The sequence below is a fragment of the Lynx rufus genome, unplaced genomic scaffold (genome assembly GCF_022079265.1).
Source record: "Lynx rufus isolate CCGP_SWC_20201006 ecotype Redwood Valley unplaced genomic scaffold, mLynRuf1.p SCAF_15, whole genome shotgun sequence".
Taxonomy (NCBI): Eukaryota; Metazoa; Chordata; class Mammalia; order Carnivora; family Felidae; genus Lynx; species Lynx rufus.
Window position 1 is genome coordinate 62788396 of NW_025814829.1, and position 26498 is coordinate 62814893.

The 26498-nt window shown below is 43.8% G+C and overlaps 1 protein-coding gene across 2 annotated transcripts in view; it reads right to left on the minus strand.

The window, feature by feature from the left end:
- Positions 1-4614: 4614 nt before the first annotated feature.
- FBXO28 (F-box protein 28) overlaps positions 4615-26498 on the minus strand; it is a 29349-nt gene continuing 7465 nt past the window's right edge. For both annotated transcript variants that reach the window (XM_047077181.1, XM_047077180.1), the window contains exons 2-5: positions 22441-22550; positions 18940-19078; positions 11488-11683; positions 4615-9249 (exon numbers count right to left, since the gene is read on the minus strand). In XM_047077181.1, the coding sequence (XP_046933137.1) occupies positions 8855-9249; positions 11488-11683; positions 18940-19078; positions 22441-22550 (840 nt within the window). In that variant the 3' untranslated portion in view covers positions 4615-8854. The remainder of the gene's footprint in view (positions 9250-11487; positions 11684-18939; positions 19079-22440; positions 22551-26498) is intronic.

The following is a 26498-nucleotide window of genomic DNA, read 5'->3' on the forward strand; positions in this document are numbered from 1 at the left end:
TGGCCCTATAGCATATAGAAACATAAAATATTTAGCAATAACAGCACAAAAGATGTGATGGGAGCAAAGCTGCCTGGGATCAAGGAAATGACACCAGATGGTAACTCAAATCCACAGAAACCAATGAAGAGAAATGAAAATGGTAAGTGAGAAGGCTAGTATAACAAACTCTGTATACAGTTTCTCTCCTCTCAGTTTCTTTCTGAGGCATAAAATCATATAAACTAACAACTATAAGGGTGTATTTGGGACCTGTAACATACACAGATGTAATATGTTTAACGATAATAGCACAAAGTGGAGGGAAAAAAATGGAACTATATAGGAGTAACATTTACATGTCACTGGAATTAGGTTACAGTAAACTTGAAATATTCTTTTTTTTTTTTTAAGAATGCTTGTGTTTCTTTTTTTTTTCAACGTTTATTTATTTTTTTTGGGACAGAGAGAGACAGAGCATGAACGGGGGAGGGGCAGAGAGAGAGGGAGACACAGAATCGGAAACAGGCTCCAGGCTCCGAGCCATCAGCCCAGAGCCTGACGCGGGGCTCGAACTCACGGACCGCGAGATCGTGACCTGGCTGAAGTCGGACGCTTAACCGACTGCGCCACCCAGGCGCCCCTGAAATATTCTGATAAGTAAGCTGTATATGGTAAGCCCCAGAACAACCACCATGAACATAACCAAAACATGTAGTGAAAAAAAATCTTTAAAGGAATTAAAATTTTACACAAGAAAATATTCACTAAATACAAAAGAAAGCGGTGAGGAGGAATAGAGGGGGGGAAAGACATGAGACATATAAGAAACAAAAAGTAAAAATAGCAACGATAAATCTGGCTATCTCAGTAATAACATTAAGTGTGAATGTATTAAAGAATCAAATCAAAAGGCAGAGATTGACAGACTAGATAAAAAAATAAGCTCCAACTATAGATCTTCCTTGACTTTCAATAGGGTTGTGTCCTGATAAACCCACGGTAAGTTAAAAATATGAACTCTAAGTCAAAATACATTTTTGTAGGTTACACCTAACCTACAGAACATCATAGCTTAGCTCTGCATACTTTAAATGTGCTCAGAACACTTACACTGGCCTACAGTTGGGCAAAACCACCTAACACAAAACCTATTTCATAATAAAGTGTTGAATATCTCACATAACTTATCGAATATACTGTACTGAAAGTGAAAAGCAGGATACTTAAGTGTATCAGTCGTTTACCCTCATGATCACAGGGCTGCCTGGATGCCGTGGCTCACTGCTGCCTCCAAGCATCACCAAACAGTGTTGCCTCACACAGGAAAAAATAAAAATTCAAGGGGCGCCTGGGTGGCTGAGTTGGTTGAACGTCTGACTCTCAGTTTTGGCTCAGGTCACGATCTCACAGTTTCATGGATTTGAGTACCACGTCCAGTTGTGCTGATAGCTATTGTGCTGACAGTGTGGAGCCTGCATGGGATTCTCTCTCTCCCTCTCTTTCTACCCCTCCCCCACTCACTCTGTCTCTGTGTCTCTCAAAATAAACTTAAAAAATAAAAATTCAAAATTCAAAGTACTACTGAACGCATATTGCTTTCACACCATCATAACATTGAAAAATCGTTAGCCGAACCATCTTAAGTTGGGGACTATCTGTATGTAGTGACTACAAGAGACACACTTCTGATTCAGAGATACAAATAACTTGAAAATAAAATAATGGGAAAAGATATATCATGCAAACAGCAACCATAAGAAAGCTGGAGTGGTTTCGCAAATATCAGACATAACAGACTTGAAACATAAAGGACATTTTATAATGCTAGCAAAACTGATAGAAGTGAGGGGACAAGTAGTTCAACAGTAATAGCTGGAGACTTGAATAATGGAGAGAACAACTAGACGTGATCCACACGGGAATAGAAGACTTGAAAACTCCATGAACCCACTAGACCTAAAAAGTATCTGTAGAGCACTCTATACAAAAATAGCAGAATATGTATTCTTTTCAGATGCACACGGAACATCCTCTTGGATACACCACATCTTAGGTCATAAACTAAGCTTTGAAAAGTAAAAAGGATTGCAATGATACAATGTTTCTGAGCAATGGAATGAAAGTCAAAATAGAAAGAAATTTGGGAAATTCACATATATGTGGGAATTAAACAACACAGTCCTAAATAACCCATGGGTCAAAGACACAGTCGCAAGGAGAATTAGAAAAAAACTTTGAATGAAAATTAAGACACAGAACACCAAACGTGATGAGGCGCAGCAACTCAGTACTTAGAGGGAGATCTATAGCTGTCAATGCTTTTTTTATTCCCAACATTTTATTTTTCTTTACTGTGGTAAAATACACACAACATAAATTTACTACCTTAACCATGGTTTATGTGTACAGCTCAGTGATAGTAAGTCCATTCATGTTGTGCAACCATCAGCACCTGCCAACTTCAGAACTGTTTCTTTCCATCTTGCAAAACTGAAACTCCCTCCCCAAGTTCTGGCAGCCATCATTCTATTTTCTGTGTCTGATTTTGCCTCATCCAAGTACCTTATGTAAGTGGAATCACAGTATTTGTGCTATGTCACTGGCTATTTCACTCAGCATGATGCCCTCGAGGTTCATCCACGTTGCAGCCGGTGTCAGAGTCTCCTTCCTTTTGAAGGCTGAATAGTATTCCATTGTGTGCAGACACCATGTTTTGCTTATGCATCCGTCAGTGGGCACTTGGGTTGCTTCCACATTTTTGCTGTTGTGAATTGCTTCCATGAACATGGTGTGCTAATATCTTTCCAAGCCCCTGCTTTCCGATTCTTTTATATGCCCAGAATTGGAATTGCTGGATCACGTGGTAATTCTATTTTTAATTTTTTAATGTTTGCCAACTTATTAAAGGATGTGACAAAGGATGTGAACCAAGAGCCAGATGGAATTGATGCACAGGGTGAGGTATGGGTAAAGGGCTTGGAATTCTGTGCCCCCTCCAGGCACATGACCCTCTCCACATCTCCATGTGTTCACCAATCCAGAAGTACCTATTTTTTATTTTTTTGCAGGTTCACCACACTGTTTTCCACAGCAGCTGTATCATTTCACACTACTGCCAACAAAACAGGATAGTTCCAAGTTCTCTACATCCCTGCCAATACTTCGTTTTTAATTTTTTTAAATGTTTCTTTTTGAGAGAAATGGGGGGGAAGGGGCAGAGAAAGAGGGAAACAAAGAGTCCGATGTGGGGCTCGAACCCACCAGCAGTGAGATCATGTCCTGAGCTGAAGTCAGACACTTAATTGACTGAGCCACCCAGACATCCTTCATTTATTTTTTTTTTTTATGTTTATTTTTGAGAGAGAGAGCCAGAGAGAATGAGTGGGGGAGGGGCAGAGAGAGAGGGAGACACAGAATCGGAAGTAGGCTCCAGGCTCCAAGCTGTCAGCACAGAGCCCAACACAGGGCTCGAACCCATGAACCATGAGATCATGACCTGAGCCAAGCCGGACGCTCAACCGACTGAGCCCCCCAGGTGCCCCAGATTTTTGTTTTTTAAATATAGTAACCATCATAGTGGATGTGAGGTGGTATCTCATTGTTTTGATTTGCATTTCCCTAATGGGTGGCGATAAGCATCTTTCCATGTGCTTCTTGGCCATTTGTACATATTCTTTGGAGACATGCCTATTCAAGTCCTTACATGGTTTTAATTTTGTTTTTTTATCACTGGGGTTTAGGAGTTCTTTATATATTGTGGATATTAACCACTTATGACTTGCAAGTATTTTGTCCCATTTTGTGGATTGTCTTTTAATTCTGTCGATAGGGTCTTTTGATGCACAAAACTTTTAAATTTTCATGAAATCCAATTTGTGAAAGTGATTTGTATATGTTCATTTCATTGAAATTCTGAGTAGTTTTAGAGCTGGAGGGAGTTTTGAAAAGAGGACGAATATTCTTCCCTGGCAGGGCAAATGAACTGGTGGTGATCACTCTTTTGAATTGTTTGGCAACATATAGTAAGGCAACTACGGACTTGTGTTAGTGGCCTCAGACCCCATCTACTGTTAGGACTGCCTCTTAGGACTAGAGGTTCTAGAAGCCTTAAAAATGTCTCGCCTGTATATCTAGGGTGGACCCATTACCAAAAAACTTTAGGACGAAAGTTGTCTTCTCCAAGCCCAGCTGTTTTGAGATAGTAAGTTCCGTAGGTTACTCTTAACATTAGTGATTTTGCCACTGGCTGCTTCTAGTAGCTGTATAGAATGTTCATCTATATATACTTATTATTAAACTTAAGAGTTAACATAATCTAGAGTCTCAAAGCCCCCAGCTGCTTCAGAATGTAGTAGAGTGTAGCAGGAAGTATCTGAGCTTTGGAGGCAGGCAGGTCTGTGTTCAAATCCCACTCAGGCACTTGCTCGTATGATCCCAGAGATATGCTGCCTACCCTGTGTTTAGCTTCTGCAGCTAGAGTAAACCCTGCTTTCAAAGGCAGTTGTGAAGCCTGTCGGAACATACGGAAAACATACACACAGCAGTCCTTCTGGACGCGATAGCTAGGAATATAGCTTGTTGGAAGCAGAGCTCCACCACCTTTTGTGCATGAAATACAAAGAAAACAAGTAGCACTGGTTACAACACATTTATTTACGTACCCTGTTGTGTGACCGGGAGGTGCTTTTCACTTCCAATAATTGAATTCGGTTATAACAATTAAAATTCCAGAAGGTAAACTAGTAATTTATTGTTGCTCATGAGCATAAGTAAACAGACATGGTACCACATAAAGGAATTTTAAACACTTCTCAACTTTTGGTAATAGCTTTGAATATGGACCACACACTTTGGCAGTGGACCTGATAAATCACCAGTAAGCGTGTAAATCTCATCATTCTCTTCAGACACAAGAGGAAAAATTTGGATTTAACTCTTGAATTTCAGGAATTTAACAGATTCTTAGGAAGCTGGAAAAGGCCGACATTACTTAAGCCTATTGTACTTACCACGAATACAATGGACTGCTATTAAAAATAAAACGGTAAGCAGCAGTCAACTAATTGCTAGTTTCATTTTTTATGTTCGTATTTTTTGAAAAGATTCGACCTCAGACAGCAGGCTACAGATGTTTGTTATCTCAGAGGAGTCTTAACCTACTAATTAACCTTTCACGGACTAAAGGGACTCTGATCTCAAGAACTTGGATGGCATTATCGAATTGGGACTTTATATTATAGATTAGAAATAGTCATTTCCAAGAGACTGCATCATAGAGGACGCTCCTTTCAGAATGCCTTTATTCTTGGCTTCAAATCGTACTTGCGTGGTATTTTTAGAGGGTTTGGTAAATACTAACAAATGGGTACTCACTGCTAGGGCAGGACGTAAGAGTGTGCTGATCACCAAGTATGAGATTTTACATCACATTAAATTAAAATTATATACTGTTGGAAATAGACAAGATAGGGAGTTCCTAGATCCTAGAAAATATTATGGCTAAGGAAATAGAGAACTCAAGAAAAGAATCCACCTCCAAGAAACTATTTCAGGAAAATAGAGTTAAGTGCCCTGTCTTAGGAAAAAGGTTATTAGTAATAAGGAACAACTGGGACATCATACATCGTTTCTTTGGAGATTAAAGTGCGGGCTATGACGTGGCATATAAAATAATGCATAAAATAGTGCAATCTTCAGGTGCCATAATTTTTGTTTATTACACATAACCTATGTTCATGTGTCCATTTCTTCTAAAAAAAATTCAGCTGTAGTGACACCTTTAGCTTATTTATTTAGGCATTACTTATACTGTTTTACCCACCTTCGGGGCTACATAGAACATTTTAACATTTTAACAAGTAGAATAACAGCGCATACATCTTGAAACTACTAGAGATTAAGGCAAGCCCCTGTAAAGTTCAGTACTCCAAAAAACACGTTTTACCCAAAAAAAGAAAAAAAAAAAAAAAGCTGCTTCCAAAACCAGTGGCTTTAGACCAGATGGCACCCAATAGTTTTTAAAACACTGTGATTAACTACTCTGACCACATCTGTGTTTGCCTCATTATTTCCAGGCTCTGAACATAAAAGAGGAACTGAAAAGCAGCAGGTTCTGTAACCTTGGGTTCTGAAATAATCCATCTTTCAGATTATGGCTCCGTTAGGGTGAGGCAGGGGCAAGTCCCCGTCATTGCCTTCTTACGCCTTTCCACACGTGTCTATGTCTATGGCGCTCACCTTACCCAGTTTACAAGTGGGCGCGACCCATTACGATAGAGAAGCCTCCCCTGAAAAGCAGCCGAGGGTGATTCGTGAAGTGCGGTCCCAGGACAACACAACTCACACGCAGCACCGAAGCGCCTGCCGTCTGACACGGGGCGAGGCAGCTCCAAGCGCGGGAGGATCATCTACACCTTTCCTGCCGCCACGTGGCAGTTTTAGCTGATGCCAATAACTTGTCATCTGCTGAACCTTAAATACTGCTACCCAAAAGCAAGTACAACAGCCATCAAATTGGTCAAGGCGCTATCCTAACATGCTTTTCAGCGAGAGATCTTCGGCCAGATTTAAGCCTTAAACAAACCGCCGATGAATGTGTTGTGCTTCATCCCCGACCGCTACGGGCACTGACCTCGTGACACGTGGTTACAAGCGTGTCCTCTGGAAATGTGGATTTTGAAACAGAAAAATCTACCTTCTGATAGTGTGAATGCCTGTTATGGAAGCCACACACTCATGTTAACTAATGGAAGACTACACATACATTTAGGGTATCTAGATGTGGTTTACAAAGGAACCTGGAAAAGTTGAAACAATTAACAACTGTTGATCATCTGAGGTTCTATCCTTTGATGCATCAGGATCCGACTTTGTAAACCTGTAAACATGTTACTTTAAAGAGTCTTCCTATTACCAGGAAAGCAGACTAGTAAAGGCCATGGGAGTATCCGGTGGGCCTGCTCCAAAGTTAGGACAATATGGCTAAATCCTAGGATTACAAAAACGAGACCTGCTGAGAAAATGAGTTCCAGACGGGGACTTTTATGGATGACCTTGGCTGACAAATGTTTTTTGGAAATTGTTTTATTTTAAAATTACCTTCCCAACAAACCATGTAACACTTGGATGTTATGGTGTTTCATTGCAAACACACAACATTGTCAATGGAGTTTCCAAGTCAGACATAGAATGGACCAAAATCTAAGGACAGTATTCTGTAAGGACAATATTAAAAATGGATAAGAAAAAGTTCCATTTGGTGAGGTTAAAGGATGCATAACCATGTCGTGCTGGACGGATAAAAAGGGTGGTAACCTTGTGCTTTTATTCAACTAAGGGACTTACCAAATCCTTAGGTTTTATGCAGGTGTCAGACTCCCACCTGGAAAGGGACAGTTTTCTATATTACACCTAAACTTATTTTAAATAACTGAAGCCCACGGCAACAGTTGTTTAAAAGAACTCACCAGTCAAATAATAACTACATAATTTAGTACATTAAAATAAATCTAGGACAGTAAAAGGTGAAATGTCTCAAAAATATACAACTGGGGGAAATAACCACCGCACACAATTTGGAGGTTGTTAAAGTGACCGCTTAGAAGGGTGAACAGTGCAAGACATGCTTTTCCAGTTACACGCTCAAAACAGGAGTGCAAACGAAAATTAAAGCTTTTGTTTAAAGTTGTAGGATAAGGAAAGCCTGAAATTAATATTTAGAAGCTTCCCTCGGGTCATCCCCCAGAAACGAAATGATCAAAATGCTTTCTCGCTGTACGATTTTCTTCAATGAGCTTCCTTTCAATGGCAAAACTGCATCCCACAGCTAGGTCCCCTACTCACCGCCGTGGTGATCGCCACACGGCTCCGTGAGCACACACGGTGGTGAGTAAGGGACACCTGTAGTCACCAGAGTCCGACATCAATAGAGTCTTGGAGTTTGGGCTTCTGCCTTGGCCAGTGTACCTGAACCCTACAGAGAACAGACAAAGCGATGGGCTTCAGAGCCCTCTCGTTCCTGTAAGACCGGAGGGCAAATGGACTAACAGATTCCTCCCTAGAGGCGAGCTGCCGGGGTGGAGGGCGTGAGGCGCTGAAAGAAACCGCTGCTGCTCTAAAAAGTGGAGAAGTACAGAGGTTCCAGATCAATACCAGTGCAAGAGCTGTTTAAGTGAGCTGACTAGGCGACGCATGCATCCATCCATGCAAATGTAGGACATGGCCCCCAAAGAGAACTGAAAACATGTATCTAACAACTGGAGAAGTCCCTTGCCAGTAGTTTATAAAAATAGATAGTCAATACTGTAGAGGCCCCTTCTACAGTCAACGCTATGGAAGTCCGTCTTAGTTACCCATTACTTCAATACCAAAAAGCATTTACTACTTTTCAGACATTCCAGACAAAGGTCACTTATAACAAAAGGTCAGCTTTTTTTTTTTTTTTAAACAAGATACTGTCCATTTAAAAAGTAGGTCTCTTCTTTCAAGTGAAACAGGACGTTTTCTGTATTTGACTTAACTTCTAGTCTGTCCAGACTTTGTTTCAGGTCCTTCTGTAATGTGCATATACGCAGGACAAATAAACCGACTTTAAACACCATCCGCACAGAAAAAAAGTGAACTCCTCGACATGATAGAGCAGGTCTGGTTAGTACAAATCTATTGCAAAGTAAAAAGAATCTGTGCGTCGGTCCCACCAGGAGGCGGGGACGCGGCGTCCCGGCCCGGAGGGTTCCAGCGGAAGGTGTGTCCCGAAAGCCCGAGAAGCCGACTGGGCGTCCGGGTCCGCGTCCGCGTCACCGTTCCCGCCACCGTCGTCACCGCCAACGCTGCCGGGCCTGGTCCCCCTCTGCAGCTCCAGGCACGCCCCGCCTCACTTCCGGTTCCGGAGCCGCTTAGATTTCCTAAGAGAGTCCGTGGCCTCCGCCGCCTTTTTCCGCTTCCGGGGGGCCTCCTCGCCGTGCCCCGACGCCGCAGCGTCCCCGACGGCGCTCTCCATGACCTCCCGCAGCTTGTGCTCCAGCTCGGCCAGCCGCGCGCTCTGCTCGCCGATGATCTGCGTCTGTTCCAGCAGCTTCTGGTCCTGGTCCTGAAGCTGCTTCTGCTGCTCCTGCACTTTAGTGCGCAGCTCCGACACCTCCCGCCTGAGCACAGTCACCCCCGCGCCGTTGGTCTTGACCTGCTGCTGGAGCTTGGTGACCTCCTGTCGCGACGGGTTTTGCTTGGAGAAGAGCTGCATGGTCGTGAGGGCCGCAGAAGGTCCCGGAACTGTGGAGGGAGAGTTTCAAGCGGTCAGTCAATCACTTCAAACGTCTCACTCCTGGCAACACTTCAGTAACGAGGCTTATTTTGAAGCGGGGTATCATCGTAGCAGGACTCCCGCTGTCGCCTCGCGAAAGCCCACTCGGTTTACTGCGTTAACTTAACAATACCGGAATCTGACTTCTGATCCTCCTGTTCCTGCCACACGATGCGCACCGCCAGCACGTGGAGAAGGGCACTTACTGACATAAACCTGTCCTAAGTATTATAAAACGTTTTTAAGACCTACTAAGAAAACAAAAGTAGTAAAATTAGAATACGATTGTTTTCTGTCTTATTTCTCACGTGCAAATACAAACGTTAGACTTCGAAGTACAGGCCTATCATGTTCTTTAAAAACATTTTTTAAAAATCTTTATTTTTGAGAGAGAGAGAGAGAATGTGAGCAGGGGAGGAACAGAGAGAGAGGGAGACACAGAATCTGATGCAAGCTCCAGGCTCTGAGCCGTCAGCACAGAGCCTGACGCGGGGCTCGAACTCATGAGCCACGAGACCGTGACCTGAGCGGAAGTCGGACACGTAACCGACTGAACCACCCAGGCATCCGCCCCAAGGCCTATCATGTTCGTAAGTCCTCTGTGCACTTAGATGTAAAAGCTTCAACTTCAGCCAAACAGAGATGCCATTAAAAAAGGGGGGCTACATCACACGTGATGATCATGAAGAATTTCTGACATGCAGGAAGGATCTGGAATCACTCTGTTTTAGGAATAGAATGTAACATCGGCATAAAAAGCACTATCCTAGGGGCACTTGGATGGCTCAGTTGTTAACCATGTGACTCTTGGTTTCTGCTCAGGTCATGATCTCAGTTCAGTAATTTGAGCCCAGCATAGATAGGGTTCTACACTGACAGGAGCCTGCCTAGGATTCTCTCCCCTCTCTCTGCCCCTCCTTCTGTCTCTTTCTCCCTCCCTCTTGGCCCCATCCCCGCTCACACTCTCTGTCCCTCTCTCTCAAAATAAATAAACTTAAAAAAAAAAAACCCACTATTATAATCTACCTTTAAAAAAATGTTACCTCTTGTTTTCTACAAGAATGGTGGATCTATTCATACCCTGCATTCATCTCTCTTTCTCCTGTACACACACATAAGCAGGATATTTTCCTCGACTGACACATCCCTCCTCCTCCTCTCTCTGCTTACCTTTATCTGATTTCCACGAACCACATCGAGGCTTCGATCAATCCTTACCTCTTGTGAACTCTCAATCAGACCTTAAGATTCTGTCTGTCCTAATTGTTTGGCATTTAAATGGACACTTCTTTAAAATATCTCTCTTGCTGGCGATAATTTCATTTTGAGTCTGCATATATCTTACCTGGGGACATAGTAAGATCCTCGAGAGCAGACTCCACGTATTACACTTCCTTTTAGTCTCCACAGGACACAGTACAGTGCTGTGCGCATAACAGGTACTCGATAAATAACTGACGTATTAACGCTGAGATGCTGTAGGCTTTATTATTAAATTACAGAGAGCCACTCGATTACCCCACTGAGTACTCCAGGGAGCTAACTAATCCAAACAAAACAAAATGTCTTACTGAAAGTTTTTTCTTGATTTAAAGTATCTGCAAGGGTTGAAGATATTCTGAACAATTTGGTCTTTCAGTAGATAAAGGCACAAATCTCTAGGCTATGATGTACTTTTGCAAAATAGCTACCACAGAAGAAGTGACAGTGTTTAAAATACCTTTATGCACCTTGTCTTTTAAAGTAGCAGCCAGACAGCCTGGGGACTGAAATAATTACCTGAATATTCCATGAAGAATTTGGGTTTTTTTTCCTCGTATGTTTAATTCTGTTTTAGCATAATGGATATTAACTAGTCAGAAACAAACAAACAAACAAACAAAAAACTCCCTATATCTATAGCTCTTCACCCAGAAATTCTAACAAATGTATTGTGAGTCAGTAGCTATGGATATGTACGAAGATTTAGCCACGAGATTGTTCTTCAAAGTGTAGTTTAAATACCGAAAAACCAGAGACAAATGTGCTTAACGGTAGTGGATCAGTTATACAAGTTACGGTCTCTAATCAATCTATCATTAATGATCATGTTACAGATACACATTTACATACAGAAAAGGTCAAGATGTATGATTAAATGGGGGGAAAAAGTGAGTTACAAAACTCCGCGTGTTACTTTAAACCGAACATATAATAAACAAGGATACCTGGAGGAGAGCCCATGAGTCTTCCAGAGACGTCTGATCCTGGTAATTTCCTCTTTAGAATTGGGACGATCTTTTCATCGAAGTACTCCATTGCCATGGAGGAAATATCCCTTAACTCTTGAAGTACTTCATGAGCTCGCTGCGGGGCTCTGGTAGAATTGACGTATCTCAACACACGATAAATCTCGTCGATCACCTAAAGTAAAGAGTTCTCGTTAGCACTTTCAAGTTTGCTTTTAAAAGGCAATGGCCGAGTAAGGAGAGAAGGGCCGGCCCCTCCTCCGGTCCCCACAGAGACCAGAGGGCTGGGCTTGCTCTAACACTCCCCGCGTTTCATTCGCACGTTTCTACAGATCCTCCGTATCAGGTGCTGGGGCCGAGCGAGCATGAATAAAATACAGCTCCTGTTCTGAAGGAGACCGCAGTGAAACCGGGCGACACATGGGTGGGGCACGAGCCGCTTCGCTCCGGCCCCAGACCACCCCCCACCCCGGCCCCAGTGCCTCCCATAGTCCTTTCCTCTCGCTGTCGGCAGGGGCTCGATCCTCTGGGTTCTGTTTCTGTAAGACCGGCTGTGGACCGGAATGAGGTGTCCCCAGACCCCACTTTCCCGCGATCCCAAAGGGTAGCAAGAGACTCCTCCCTTCACGGGGAATTGCCAGTGGGGGAAACACAGGCCTGGCAAACACGGAGGAGAAACCGTTCCGACCACCCTGGCTCCCAATTCTCTTCCTGGAACCGTAGCTGAACCTGCATTTCCACCCTCAGCTTTCATCCCTAGAACGAACTGATAAATCACACCTGTCAACTCATTCGTACCATATTCTCTTTAGTGTATGTGGGCTTTTAAATATATTGTGAACACGAGCTATCTCTTTCCATTTGCTCAAGTCTTCCATTAGGGAAAGTAAACTCTGGGGGTGCCTGAGGGGCTCAGTCGGTTAAGCATCTGACTTCGGCTCAGGTCATGATCTCACAAGTGAGTTCGAGCCCTACATCAGGCTCTGTGCTGACAGTGTGGAGCCTGCTTCAGATTCTCTTTCTTTCTCCCTGCCCCTCCCCCACTCGTTCTCTCTCAAAAATAAGTATTAAAAAATTTAAAAAAATAAGTGAATAAAGATACATTAAAAAAGGTAAGATTTCTAACTTTTACTACATACAGATTATTTTAGTCGAGTGGGATAATTCATGTTTTCAGTAAAATTAAGAACATTCTCTTTCCAAAAATTATATGCAAAGGACAAGATGAAGCAGGAATGACCATGGCACGCCCTCCCCACAACGCTTCTCCCATTCGGTTACCAGTGGCTGCAATGGCACTTATTAAGAAAACACGGTATTTACCCAGTTTTCACAATATTTCACTTTCTAATTGGGTTTAATTACTTTAGCAGCAAGAATGTAATGGCGGAATGAGTCTTGAGGTCTCCTGGAGAGATCACAGGCCACAGGTTGGTCACTTAAACTCTCTTATTTTAGTAACTTTTGATTTTCTACTTCTCAGCAGACCATTCCTTCAATCTTCTTTTTCTTTTTCTAGTAATCTCTACACCCAACGTGGGGCTCAAATTCACGACCCTGAAGTTAAGAGTCATGTGCTCCACTGACCGAGCCAGCCAGGCGCCCCCGGTCGCTTAAACTCTTACTGGCTGTTTTTACAGCTTTCAAACATGCCACATGCTGAGTCCTACCTGAGCGTGAGATGATAAAAACAATGAAAATATTTTAAAAGTAGGATACATACCAGATATGGTGAGGGACCACCATATTTTTAGAACATGCAGCTCACTGTGTCGTGCTCATGTTTACTTCATTTCATTTGTTTTCAAATTTTTATTTAAATTCTAGTTAACATATAGCGTAATACTGGTTTGGGGAGAATCCAGTCATGTTCATGTTTACACTGGCACAGCAGTAAATGACATATTATGGATACGATTTAAGTCTTCAGACTCTTGTGAGTGAGGGAGAATTTCTATCTTGTTTAATCCACTGTTCAGCAAAGTTCCTATCAGAAAACTGAACCTCCTGTGTCATTTTTTCTCACTTTCCATCTTTTTGTACTTGAGATCTTTTTCCCTTCTACCCCTTTAATCAAACATTTTTGTTCATAGTTTAAAATCTGAAGTGCATTTAAAATTTTCTGAAGATTTGTACGTGGCATGTGTTTGTATCCTTTTAAAATTTCTCTTAGAAGACTAGTCAGTTTCAGAGGCACCTGGGGGGGCTCAGTTGGTTAAGCGTCCGACTTTGGCTCAGGTCGTGGGTTTGAGCCCCGCATCAGGCTCGGTGGTGGCAGCTCAGAGCCTGGAGCCTGCTTCGGATTCTGTGTCTCCCTCTCTCTCTCTGCCCGTTCCTCACTTGTGCTCTGTCCCTCTCTCTCAAAAATAAACACTAAAAAAAAATATTAGTCACAACTTCTTTTTTAAGTTTTATATTCTTGTATGGTTTTCTCAAAGGTGTTTTCCCTGTTTTATTGTGTTTTGTATCAGTTTGGTGATTCTTTACTCTCTGTTCCCATTTAAGACCGGAGCACACAGACAGCTCATAGGAACCCCTTGGTCAGCGAAGACAGCGGGTGGGGTGGCCACAAAAGTCAACGTGAGAACAGACTGATTCTTCTTTTTTTCTTTCCTTCTTTTTTAAAGTTTATTTATTTTGAGAGAGCATGAGCAGGGGAGCGGCAGAGAGAGAGGGAGAGACAGAATCCCAAATAGGCTCTGCACTGACAGCGTAAAGCCTGACACAGGGCTTGAACTCACGAACCGGGAGATCGTGACCTGAGCCAAAATCAAGAGTCAGACCTTAACCAACTGAGCCCACCAGGCACCCCCTCTTCTTTTTTCAATGTAAAGGCTCGGGGACTGTTTATATTTATTTTGGGACACGTACAGTAAAGGGAAGAAATGCTCCTAAATAACACTGATTTTTAAGAGTATCTTCGTGTTAAAATCAATTATAAAAGAAACAAAAAAACAACATTCTGGAAACATTCGATAAACTCAAAGGCTATTTCTCAAAACAAGGGACCCGTGTTCTTAAAAAAGGTGAAGATCGAGACAACACAGAAGCAGCACAGGGGACTACTCCCATGGGGGGGGGGGTGGACACTACTGTCCCAGGGGGGACATTAAGGAGGTAAAGTTTACGCGTGACCCCAGGCTGGGTTCTGGATGGAGAAAAAGCAGCAGGGAGGGTTATCGCTGGATCAGGGATGAAATCTGAATGTGGGCTGTCGGGGAAGTGTTACCTTATCAAAGTTACATTTCCTGATTTTGATGACTGTGCTGCTCAGTAAGAGAGATGTGCTTTCTCAGGAAATACATGGAAATATTTCAGAATAAAGGATCACTGTATCTCCACTATTTTCAGGAAAAAAAAAAAGCCAGATTCAGAGAGAGAGTGAAACAAACGGGACGGACAAACAGTAAACAATTGCTGGATGTGGAAAAGAGACACACAGGAGCTCAGTGTGCGATTCCTGCAATTTCTGTGTGAATGTGAAACTGCATCGAGACAAGAAGTTACCAAAATGAGAAGAGATTTAAAAACGCTACCCCACCAGTCCCCCGCCGCCTCTCCGGCCAAAACACTAAAAACAAACCAACAAAACCTAATACATAGATTTGAACTTTGTTCGGGGGAAATCTAGACTCATGACCTCGCATCATCACTTACACTGAAAATCCTGACTTTGGGGAACCAGCATGTTTCAGCAGAAGTGTTTCTGGGGCCCCTAGTAATGCTTAAGAACAGGGACTTGTCCCTGTCTTTCTCCTTCCATGTCCCAGAACGGTTAGCTGGCCTCTGCTCACTTGTGTGCCTCAGCATGTGTGAACTGCCAACACGGACCACGAACTTACTGTAAGAAGTGGGACTTCCAGGTCAGAAGGCTTGAAAACCGTACGCGGGGGTAAGCCCGGTATCTGCAAGCTCTCAGTTCTGAGAGAAGATGAACGGAGGACCAACAGAGCGGTTGGGGTCGGCAGCTGCGGCCCTGGTGGACCCGCAGCGGTCTCACGGGAACACAAGCACACACGTGTCCTCCCCGAGTGTCATACACGGCTGTTCCCCAGACAGGAGGAGCTGTGACAGACCATGTGGCCTGCAAAGCCAGAAACACGTACCGCCTGGCCTTTTACAGGAAAACTTTGCGGATCTCTCCCCAGGGAGGACAGTGGCAAACTCCCAACTGCTCTGAACTCTTTAGAGATTTTCTCCTAACGCCGTTACCAGTATCGTCCCCGTCCAGAGACGCCATCTCAACCCCCTTCTGTCAGACCTGGTTTTTCGCTCAGTAGAAAGGCAATGACCTAGCTGTGAGGAGTTGGAGAAGGGACCTGTAGGCTGAAATCATTTTTATTTTTATCTTATATTTTTTAGAAAGAGAGAGCAAGAGTGTGCGAGCGGGGGAGGGGCAGAGAGGGAGAGAGAGAATCCCAAGCTGGTTCCACGCTGTCAGCTCAGAGACCGACTGGGGCTTAATTTGAGCTCGTGACCTGAGCCGAGATCAAGAGTCAGACACTTAACTGAGGCCCCCAGCAGCCCCTAAATCATTTCTAAATATAGACTTGCAACCCAGCCTCCCGTGTCAGCCCCACTGTCGCCGATGCCTGGAGCTTTCTTTCCAGAGGCTGGCTGTGCAGACAGCGCTGCCTCCCGGCTCCCCACCGCGCGGCTAGGGGAGCTAGCACTCCGCTCTGCCAGGCCTGCTGCCACTGGTTCGTGTACTTTCCAGCTCCCAGACTTCTGGTGCTCCGCTCTCCTGACCTCGCTCTCACGGGTCTCGGTCTTTTTTTCCTCTTTAAAATTAGCTCCTTCGCTATCTGAGCAAGCTTTGGGACGGGTCAGAGGTAAACATGTATCCAGTCTGCCATCCTGAACCTACCGTTTGATGTAAAGAGTAAATCTGCTCTTTCGAGAATAATTTTAACAAAGCTTTTTTTCCAGCCGTTAGTGTAAAATCCCAAAACTCTGATATAAATCAAGTGTTCTCATTTAAACTGCAATGTTGATATGACCCAGATTCACTTAAGTAGCTCATGAAAGAGTAATTTGCGAATGAACTGCTTACTATAGACCTGAATTCTAACGAAGTGCATATGTTCTATACAAACCAGAGAAATGAGTTCCCTTATAAAGTATGAAAACTCCTGAACTTTTTTAAAATTTTTAATTTTTGAGAGAGAAAGTGCAAGTGGGGAAAGGGCGGAGAGGGAGAGAATCCCAAGCAGGGGGGATCAAACCCACAAACTGTGAGATCACGACCTGAGCTGAAGTCAAGAGTCGGACGCTGAACCAACAGTCACCCAGGCGCCCCAAGATGGCACTTTTAAGAAACAAAATAACCCGAGATGAGTTAAGCGCGATAATAAGAACAAAACTCGTTTGTGTTTTCTGGTGGGGTTGTCTGTCAGGTTTACAGGAGGAGTAGTAGTCAGGGTGAGTTTCTGTGAGGGCACGGGCACTACTAAGAAAAAATGGGAGAAAATGGTAAAGAACACAACCGGGAAATCAGAAGGCTCGAGTGTAGCTTTTGTCAAACCCTGCACACTCCCTGCACACTCGCCAGGCCGTGGTTCTCTTCCCACCGGAACATGAGTCCGTGCACAGACGAGCGCTCTGCGAATCCCAAGTGGTTCGCGAATGTAAGAGGAGGGCAACGGCTGGGGACAGGGCCGGGCGGACAGCTGTACCCCAGGGGAAGCCGGGCACCGGGCTCCTTCGCACCTGCTCTCCCGCGGGGGGCGCAGAAAGGTGCCCAGGGCCTACTGCACCTGAAAACCGCACACTTTCTCGGCCGTGGCTGCCTCGGCTGCTGTTCTGCTATAGAAACGGAGTGAAAAGTCAACAAAAACTTGCAAAAACCAGCAGGACTCATCTGGATCTGACCTTATTCATTCAGATAGCGAAGACCAGCATTCCAATTCTGTGATCCTGGTCACTCAGAACCAAGACCGGAGACATCGGTAAAGGCCAGACACCGACCAGCTTCGGCTCTGCAGGCCACGTGCACTTAGCACAAACTACTCCACTCTGCTTGGTGACGATTGAATGAATCGGTTTTGAGGTTATGAAAACTGTAAGATGTTTCTTAAATATCCATATTCTTAACATTGAGACATGCAAAAAAAACCCAGGAGACTGTAGGGGACAACCTATGCTAGTTCAATGGACTTCCCAGAACACTTCAGTGTTAAGGCCTATAAAGCAGATCTGGACAAAATCTGGGGTAAGAATCAGAACCTGATGTTTCCGACTGGTCACCTTCTACAGTTAAGTACCCCACAAAAGAATCTGTAGCTAGCACGTGGGAAGTGAGATATACTGAAGAATATTCCAGGGGTGCCTGGATGGTTCAGTCGGTGAAGCATCCGACTCTCGAGTTTGGCTCAGGTCATCTCATGGTTCGTGAGATTGAGCCCCACGTCAGGCTCTGTGCAGGTGGCGTGGAACCTGCCTGGGATTCTCTCTCTCTGCTGCTCCCCCCCCACTTACTCAGTCTCTCTCTCAAAATAAATAAACATTAAAAAAAAGACTATTTCAAATAAAGTAAGAAACGGAATCCCTCCCATAAACTCACAGAAAATTGAAACTGAAGAAAGTATATAGAAAATATTACCAGTGTTCATGATCCATGGAAATGACAGAAAAAAAAAATTTTTTTTTTAAATTTTACTAGGTTCCAACCACAGTAAGGGCATCTTTTGCTACTATCATTCACTCTCCACGCCTTCCACACACGACAGATACAGACCGCGCCTGAATTTACTCTCCACTCCAGCAGCGAGAGGCCATGCCGGAGTTATATACGCCGCAGTACTTGTCCGCAGCAGCAGGAGTGGCACATGGAGGGCTGGAGTCTCAGCTACCTTGGGGACAGTAAATATGCCAGAGGAGACTTATACCTGTTAAACAACTCTCTTCCTCAGCCCTGTGTGTGCCGCTATCCAGTGCCCATCTATTCTTACCAAACCTGGAAGTTTCTGAGTTGTCTTCAGGAAACACTTCTCAAACACGACCACACTAGCCTGTCCCTCCCCCTCCCCCTCCCCCCAAACTATAACAGTTGAAGGCGGGGAAGACACCTATCTTGTTCGCTGCTGTTCTTAACAAGGAGTACAAAGCTCACAGATGTGTTCTTCAGCATGAACTCTTTTTTTCCTTCATATTTACGGAAACAGTGTATTAACTGGGGTGCAGTATAAACTTCCTAACAAGCTTGGAGAGCACAGCAGGGCTTCTGCTGTTCGCTTCCTAACGTGAACCTTGAACATGAAGATCACATACGGGACGTATTTATATCAGTTACGGTACCGAAGCTAAACAAATCCATTCACAGAAACTCAGTCCAGAGAGGCAGGAACAACTCGGACGCTTCAACAATCGCTTTCTAGTAATTTCAGCTTAAGCAGAGCGACCAGCTGTCCTACGTAAGCAATCCTAGTTTACCTTTCCTGGGATGAAGCAACAGAGATTGGAATCCACATACTTCATGAAAGTCATATTTAACAGTGAGAGCCTTGTTTCGACGGCGGCAAGAATGTCTGCGTGGCGAGCTAACGAGTGGTTTCTTCTTTCTGACTCCCTCCTGTAATAAAGGAAAGCATCATGAACGAAGTACTGTGGACCAAAATGTTAAGCAATGAAAATGCCTTGGGGCGCCTGGGGGGCTCAGTCGGTTGAGCTCTTGATTTCGGTTCAGGTCCTGATCCCAGGTTGTGGGACTGAGCCCTGTGCTCGGCTCTGCACTGAGTGTGGAGCCTGCTTAGGATTCTCTCACTCAAGTTAAAAAAAAAAAAAAAAAAAAAAGCCTTACTGAAATAGTCTGAACATTTACGTGTTACTTCAGATCTCTACAGTCGGGTCACCATTTAACTGTAACTAACGATCAATGAATCGCTATATCCAGAAATCCCTGCCGAAGACTAGTACACACTGGTGAAATACTTGAAAAAAAATGTTAGTTTCTTTGTGTTTTGGCTATATCGAGCCGAATGGCCATTTGAATCAGAAAAATCAGGTAAAGGAAAGAATTACAAAGGGACACAGAGACAAGTGAACTGTATGTTTTTACCCATAAAATCAGCTCACTTAAATTTTTAAAGTTTCACTGGGAAGTAATTCACATGTAAAATTCGCTTTTAATGTGTATAATTTAATGCCTTTGTGCCCCCCATTAGCACGATTTAACTTCTCGACCTTCTCACACCACAGAAAGAGGGCCCATAACCGGTCATCAGTCACTCCTACTCCCCAGCCCTTGGCAACCGCTGGTCTCCTTTCTGTCTCTCCGGATCCGCCTATTCTGGGCACTTCAGATATCTGGAGTGGTAGCGCCTGCAGCATCTCGTGTGCGTCTTCCTTCACGCAGCACGCTTCCCCCGGCTCGGCCGCGTTGTAGCGTGTACCCAGGCTTCGTTCCTTTCTGTGGCCGACTAATATTCTATCATATAGACACGCCACCACTTGGATTATCCGGTCGTCGGCTGATGACTTTTGGGTTGTTTCCACTTCCTGACTACTATGAATGATGCTGCACTGAATGCTCGTGTCCCAATTTTTTTGTGTGGCTATGCTTCCATTTCTTTTAACTATATACCTAGGAGTGAAATCGTTGGGTCCCATGGTAATTCTATGTTTAACCTTTTGAGGGACGAAGTGTTTTCGCAAGTGGCAGAACCAGTGTACGAGCTCACCAGCGATCTGTGAAGGTTCCGGTTTGTCCACATCCTTCCCAAGACGTTTTGTCTTTTTTGTTTCAGCCGTCCCAGTGGGTGTTCAGTGGTATGTCAGCCCTCCGCTGGGCAATGCCCTGCTGACCGATGATGCTGAGCCCCCGTACGTGGGTGCCGGCCTTCAGTGTATCGTCTCCGGAGAAATACCTACTAAAGCCCTTTGCCCACATTTAAACTGGGTTATTTGTCAGTGGATTAACTCAATTATGTTTCTTGTTGAGCTCTAAGAGTTCCTTGCACAATCTGGACACAGGTCCCTCATCAGATGTATGAGCTGCAAATATTTTCTCCCCTTGTGTGGGTGGTTTTTTCACTTTTTGATGTTGTCCTTTGCAGCACAGTTTAAAATTTTGATGAAGTCCAGACTTTTTTCTTCTGTTACCTGTGCTTTTGGTGTCCTAGCAAAGAAACCACCGCCTAATCTAAGTTTATGGAGGTCAGGACTCTGTTTCCATCTAAGGGTTTATCGTCCAGCCCTGACGCTCACACTTAGATCTGTAATCTACTTGGACTTCATTTTCGTAGATGGTGTGGGGAAGGGGTCCAAGTTCATTCCTTGGCGCACAGGCACCCAAGTGTCCCAGCGTCATCTGTGGAAAACATCACTTTCCCCACTGAGTGGTCTTGCATCCTTGTTGAAAATCAACGGAGTAAACGTATCAGGATCTATTTTCCATACTCTCAGTTCCGCTCCGTTGGTCCATATGTCTGTCTTTGTGTCGGCAACACACTGGTTCGATTACTGTGGCTTTGCAGTCAGTTTTGATACTGGGAAGAGGTAGCACTCTACCAACTTTGTTCCTCCTTTTCAAGATTGCTTTGGTTATTCAGAGTAAGAATTGCAAGACGAACCGGTCATTTTCTGCAAAACAAGACAACTTGGATTTTGACGGGACTTGCAGTGAATGTGCAGACCAGCTTGGGGAGAACTGCTGTCTTCACAGTATGAAGTCTTCCCATCTGTGACCGTGAAATGTCTCTTTCAAGTCTCTTCAAATCCCCTTTACCAATGTCTTCTGGTTTTCAGGGGACAAGTCATCTTTTGTTACAGTCATTACATACATCTTATGCTTTTTGATGGTACTGTAAATGGAACTGCCTTTTTAAAAATATATTTGAGAGAGACAGAGACAGAGCACGAGAGGGGGAGGGGCAGAGAAAGAGAGAGGGAGACCCAGAATCCGAAGCAGGACCCAGGCTCCGAGCTGTCAGCACAGAGCCCAACGGGGGGCTCAAACCCACAAACCGCGAGATCGTGACATGAGCCAGAGTTGGATGCTTAACCGACTGAGTCACCCAGGTGCCCCTGGGATTGGTCCTTTCTTTAAAGTGAGCTCTCGCCCGATGTGGGGCTGGAACTCAACCCCAAGACCGAGAGTCACATGTTCTACCAACAGAGCCCGCCGGGAGCCACCCCCCTTTCTGAGTCTAGCTGACACACAGTGCTACATTCACTTCAGGCGCACAGTGTGGTGATTCAACGTCTCTGTACCTTATGCCACGCTCGTGGCAAGTGGAGCTGCCGTCTGGCACCACACAGCGCCGTGACAGTACCCTTGACTAGAGTCCCTGTGCTGTGCTTTTCATCCCCATGACTTACTCATTCCGTAACCAGAAGCCTGTATCCCCCACTCCTGTTCATCCACTCTGTCCATCCCTGCACCCTGGAACGGTTTTACTTTGGTTTTTGGATCATCTATTGCTAGTATGTACAATTACACAACTCCTTTTTGTGTACCGATCTCACATCTTGTGGCCCTGCTGAACGTGTTTATTAGCTCTAACCATTAGTGGACTCCTTATGTACGCGATCACATACGTGTCAGATCACGTCACCTATGAAAAGAGAGTTATCAATTCTTCCCTTCCAACCTGGACGCCTCTTATTTCATCTTCTGGCCTAACGGCCCTGGCTACAACCCCCAATAAAATGTTGAACAGAAATGGTGGACAAACGAGGGTCAAAATCACTTACTGTGATCTGGGTACCCTTCCCTACAAAAATCTGGAAACTGTGTAACACGTCAACTTACCCAGATTAAAAAACAAAACCCCAAATAAACAGGAGTGCCTAGCTGTGACGCCTGATCACAGGATCATGCGTTTGAGCCCCATGTTGGGTGTAGAGATGACATAAATTCCAAAAACATAAACAACCAAGAAACAAACAAAAACCCCCACTTGTAAGTTACTGCCGTCACTAGCCACAGCGTACCTTGGAAGTTGTGCTTTAACTTGTTTCTGACATAGATTGTGGTATCTCTCCACTTTTAGAAATCCCTGATTCAACATTCTCTGGCAGACCAAGTCCATTCTTTTACAAACCTACAGGAAGGAAGAAGGAGAAAGAATTTTAAAAAGTAAAAACCAAATAAATAACAATTAACCTAGACTCCTGTCAGCTGCAAGTGCTCTGTGCTGATGCTGCCCCCTCGTTTGCCGTCTGAATCTTTGAATCAGTATTTACGGGCGAATGCCGCATAGTTTCTAACTCTTGCAACGTTACGTTAAGAAATTAATATTAGTGTAGACAAGGAATATTTCACCTTTAGCTATTTGTTGAATGTTCTGAATGTATCCCCACCACTATGGTCAGAACTATAGTCATGAAGATCAACGTATTCAAAAGGTTTTTAAACTTTTTTTTTTTTTTTTAAGTTTTTGAGAGCGCGCGCAAGCGGGGCAAGGGGTAGAGAGAGAGGGAGACACAGAATCGGGAGCAGGCTCCAGGCTCCGAGCTGTCAGCACAGAGCCCGACGAGGGGCTCGAACCCACAAGATGTGAGATCATGACTTGAGCCGAGGCTGGATACTGAACTGACCGAGCCACCCAGGCGCCTCTCAAAAGGTTTTTCCAAGTTTGAAAAAAGAAAATTCTCCTTTAGCTAAAAATGTGTATTCAAACTTAAGTCCAACCTCTCATAAAGTTTATATCACCTATAATCAGAATGAGAATTCTTATTTATTTCTACCAGTCAGGGTTAACTACAGAGAGTTAGTCTCTGCGAGACTACCATAGTCTCCATGACATATTTTAAGATATGTAGCAGAATCCTGAATATTTTCAATCTTTGAGAAATACTGTGCTTTTTATAGAGTAAAAGCACAAAATCATAGTCAGAACATCTAAACGCCTGACTTCTACACATTCTTGAGCAAGTCAGCTACCGTGTGTAAAAGGTGGGCAGCATCTAACTCCCAGGGAGATCATTAGGATTAAATGAAACAACAGACGCTAAAATCACTTGGTAAACTCTAAAGTACTATGTAAAGATTACATTAAATAAACTTTGTTGAACTTAGTACTAATTTGAAAACTTTGTTCCATAGATGCTAGATTTCTGCGACATCCCGGCACCTGTGTTATCCTAACAAAACCTGCTACACAAAATCCCTTTCTTCTTTGATCCCTAAGAATTTGGCAGTGACTCGGCGCCATCAACTTGAACACCAGCTCTCACTGCATAGTGTGGACACTGAGAGTGCACGACACAGGTAAATCTGTACCAAGGCCAAGTCAAGCAGGTGGGCTTGTCATGTGCTTCTTCCCATCTCTCGTGGTGCCCAAGCACAAACGCTTGCACAAACGTTTCCCTTGTTGAAACGGAAATGCTGATGAAATCCTTGGTGTCTGTTTTCCCCTGAGAACACAGACACACAAATTCTGGCAACCTGGACAATGAAGGCTTTACTGCTCTAGTACTAAATACTATGGGCTTCCTAATTCACAACACGCCAGATGAAAGGTGTTAAGAAACACTGCTTTTCAATTTGAAAACAAGAACAGCAAATTTTAAGTACTGAGTAATTCTTAATAAATGGTATTTTAAAATATGGTGGGATTCTACCCCCCCCCTTCCTTTTTGGTAGAAAGAGGGCACAAGTGAGCGAAGGGCATAGAGAGAAGGAAGAGAGAAGCGGGGCTCATGCTCACCTGATGTGGGGCTCGAACTCACAAACCACAAGATCATGACCTGAGCTGAAGTCTAATGCTTGACCCACTGAGCCACCCAGCTGCCCTGGAGGGATCTGTTTCTAACTAAAATAAACCAACTGTCAACATACCTTCAATGTCTATTAAAAAAAATGACAGTAATAAAAACAATATGTATCAAGATAACTTTTAACGTTTATTTTTTGTAATCTCTACACCCAACGTGGGGCTTGAACTCACGATCCCGAGATCAAGAGTCCCATGCTCCCCCGACTGAGCGAGCCAGGTGCCCCAACATAAATAACTTTTAAAGGAAAAATAACTCTTCTAAAAGTATCTAGTGAGTTCCATTTTTGCAAATCTCTTTGATATGTGGCTTTAGAGGATGTAAAATATCATATCTGCTTCTGTATTCAATCTACTGAGATATTACCTTGGAAAATCCTAGAAAACATAATATACAAGGATACATTTCATGAACTCTCGGTTTGCTGACATCATCTAATGTCGCAACAGCTACTGGAAAGCTCTGTCCACTTGTGAAAGAAGGCGAGTGAAAAAATGGGCACAGCTTAGTAGTATAACGAAAATATTTTAGATCTTACAGATTCCTTCAAAGGGTCTTGGGAACCGCTTTGGGATCCCAGGACTAAACCTGAAGAACCAGTGCTCCATTCAAGAGGACAAAGGGCCTAAGATAGAGGTGTGGCCCGTGCGAAGGCACAGGGTCTGGAGTGACTACGCCACTGAGCAAACAGTGATGACAGAGCAGATGTGCAGGCAAAGCTGAGTGAGTGAAATACTTGGGAGCAGAGAAATCAGTAACGAGAAAGAACTTTAAAAAGACTGCCCATTTTGGGAAAGATCTCGTATGGAGAATGGTCATTTTCTGTAAGCAGCTATACTATTAGGACCAGAGATGTGGGTCCAGAAAATCCATGAAGATGAACCCCCAAAGAAAGAAATGGAAGATAAGGAAATAAAGGCTTATATACAGAGTCTCAACATTTTAAAAAAGTGTTTATTTTATTTTTGAGAGAGAGAGCATGAGCAGGGGAGGGGCAGAGAGAGAGAAGGGGACAGAGGATACGAAGTGGGCTCTGCTCTGACAGCAGAGATCCCAACACAGGGCATGAACTCACAAACCGGGAGATCATGACCTGGGCAGAAGTCAGATGCTTAATGGACTGAGCCACCCAGGTGCCCCTCAAGTAATATTTAATGTTAAAAGCTGGTAAAAAGATGGGGCATCTGGGTAGCTCAATTGGTCGAGCGTCTCGCCTCTTGGTTTCGGCTCGGGTCATGATCTCATGGTTTGTGAGTTTAAGCCCGCATTGGGCTCCATGCTGACAGTGTGGAGCCTGCTTGGGATTCATTCATTCTCATTCTCTCTCTCTCTCTCTCTCTCTCTCTCTCTCTCTCTCTCTCTCTCTCTCTCTCTCTCCCTTCCTCCCTCTTCCCCTCCAGGGTGTTCCTATCAAAATAAATAAACTTGAAAAAAAAAAAAAGCTGGTAAAAAGAGAAAACAGGAAGTCACAAAGACAGACAAATTGGAACCGCACCAAAAAAGCTGAAGTCAAAAATATTTTAAGCATTAGTCAATACTGTAGGAAAAGATCAGCCTTTAAAGTGGTATTCTTTCTTTCCTGGATGTTCGATAAGCATGGACTGACCAGTAGCACAAAAACAAAGATACAACGGATCATATATCTTTGTGGAGAATTCAGAAAGAAACAAAGTGGCCTCTGAACAGTTGGGCCCCGAACAACACAGATTTGAAGTGCACGGGGCCACCTATACGTGCATTTTCCTTTTTTCTTTTTGTGGATAAATTCAGTACAGCTCTGTAAATGTATGTTCTCTTCCTTATGATTTTTTTTAAAGATTACTTAACTGTAAATAATTTCTTTTCTCTAGCTTCCTTTATCCTAAGAATAAGGCATATGATATGTGCGACACCTGAAACGTGTTAATGGACTGCTTATGTCGCCGGTGAGGCTCCTGATCAGCAGTAAGCTATTAGTAGTTGAGCTTTTGGGGGGGGGGGGGGGTCAAAAGTTCTACGTGGATTTTCAAATGCATCGTGGTTGGTGCCCCTAACCCTTGCGTTGTTCAAAGGTCAACTGTACGCTAATTTCCCCTGCGATACCTGATTATGTATGCTAGCTTGCAATGCAAAATTATCTCATTTAAAATATAGCTTTATACATATGGGTAGTTTAAGAATTTCCCAAAGCTAAAGGGAAGAGTATTTATTTCCCCGGTTTATTAAAACAAAAGAAAAATCCTAGCAATTCAGCCATTTGCCCAAGACAGTAAAATACAATTCTGAAGTCTAAT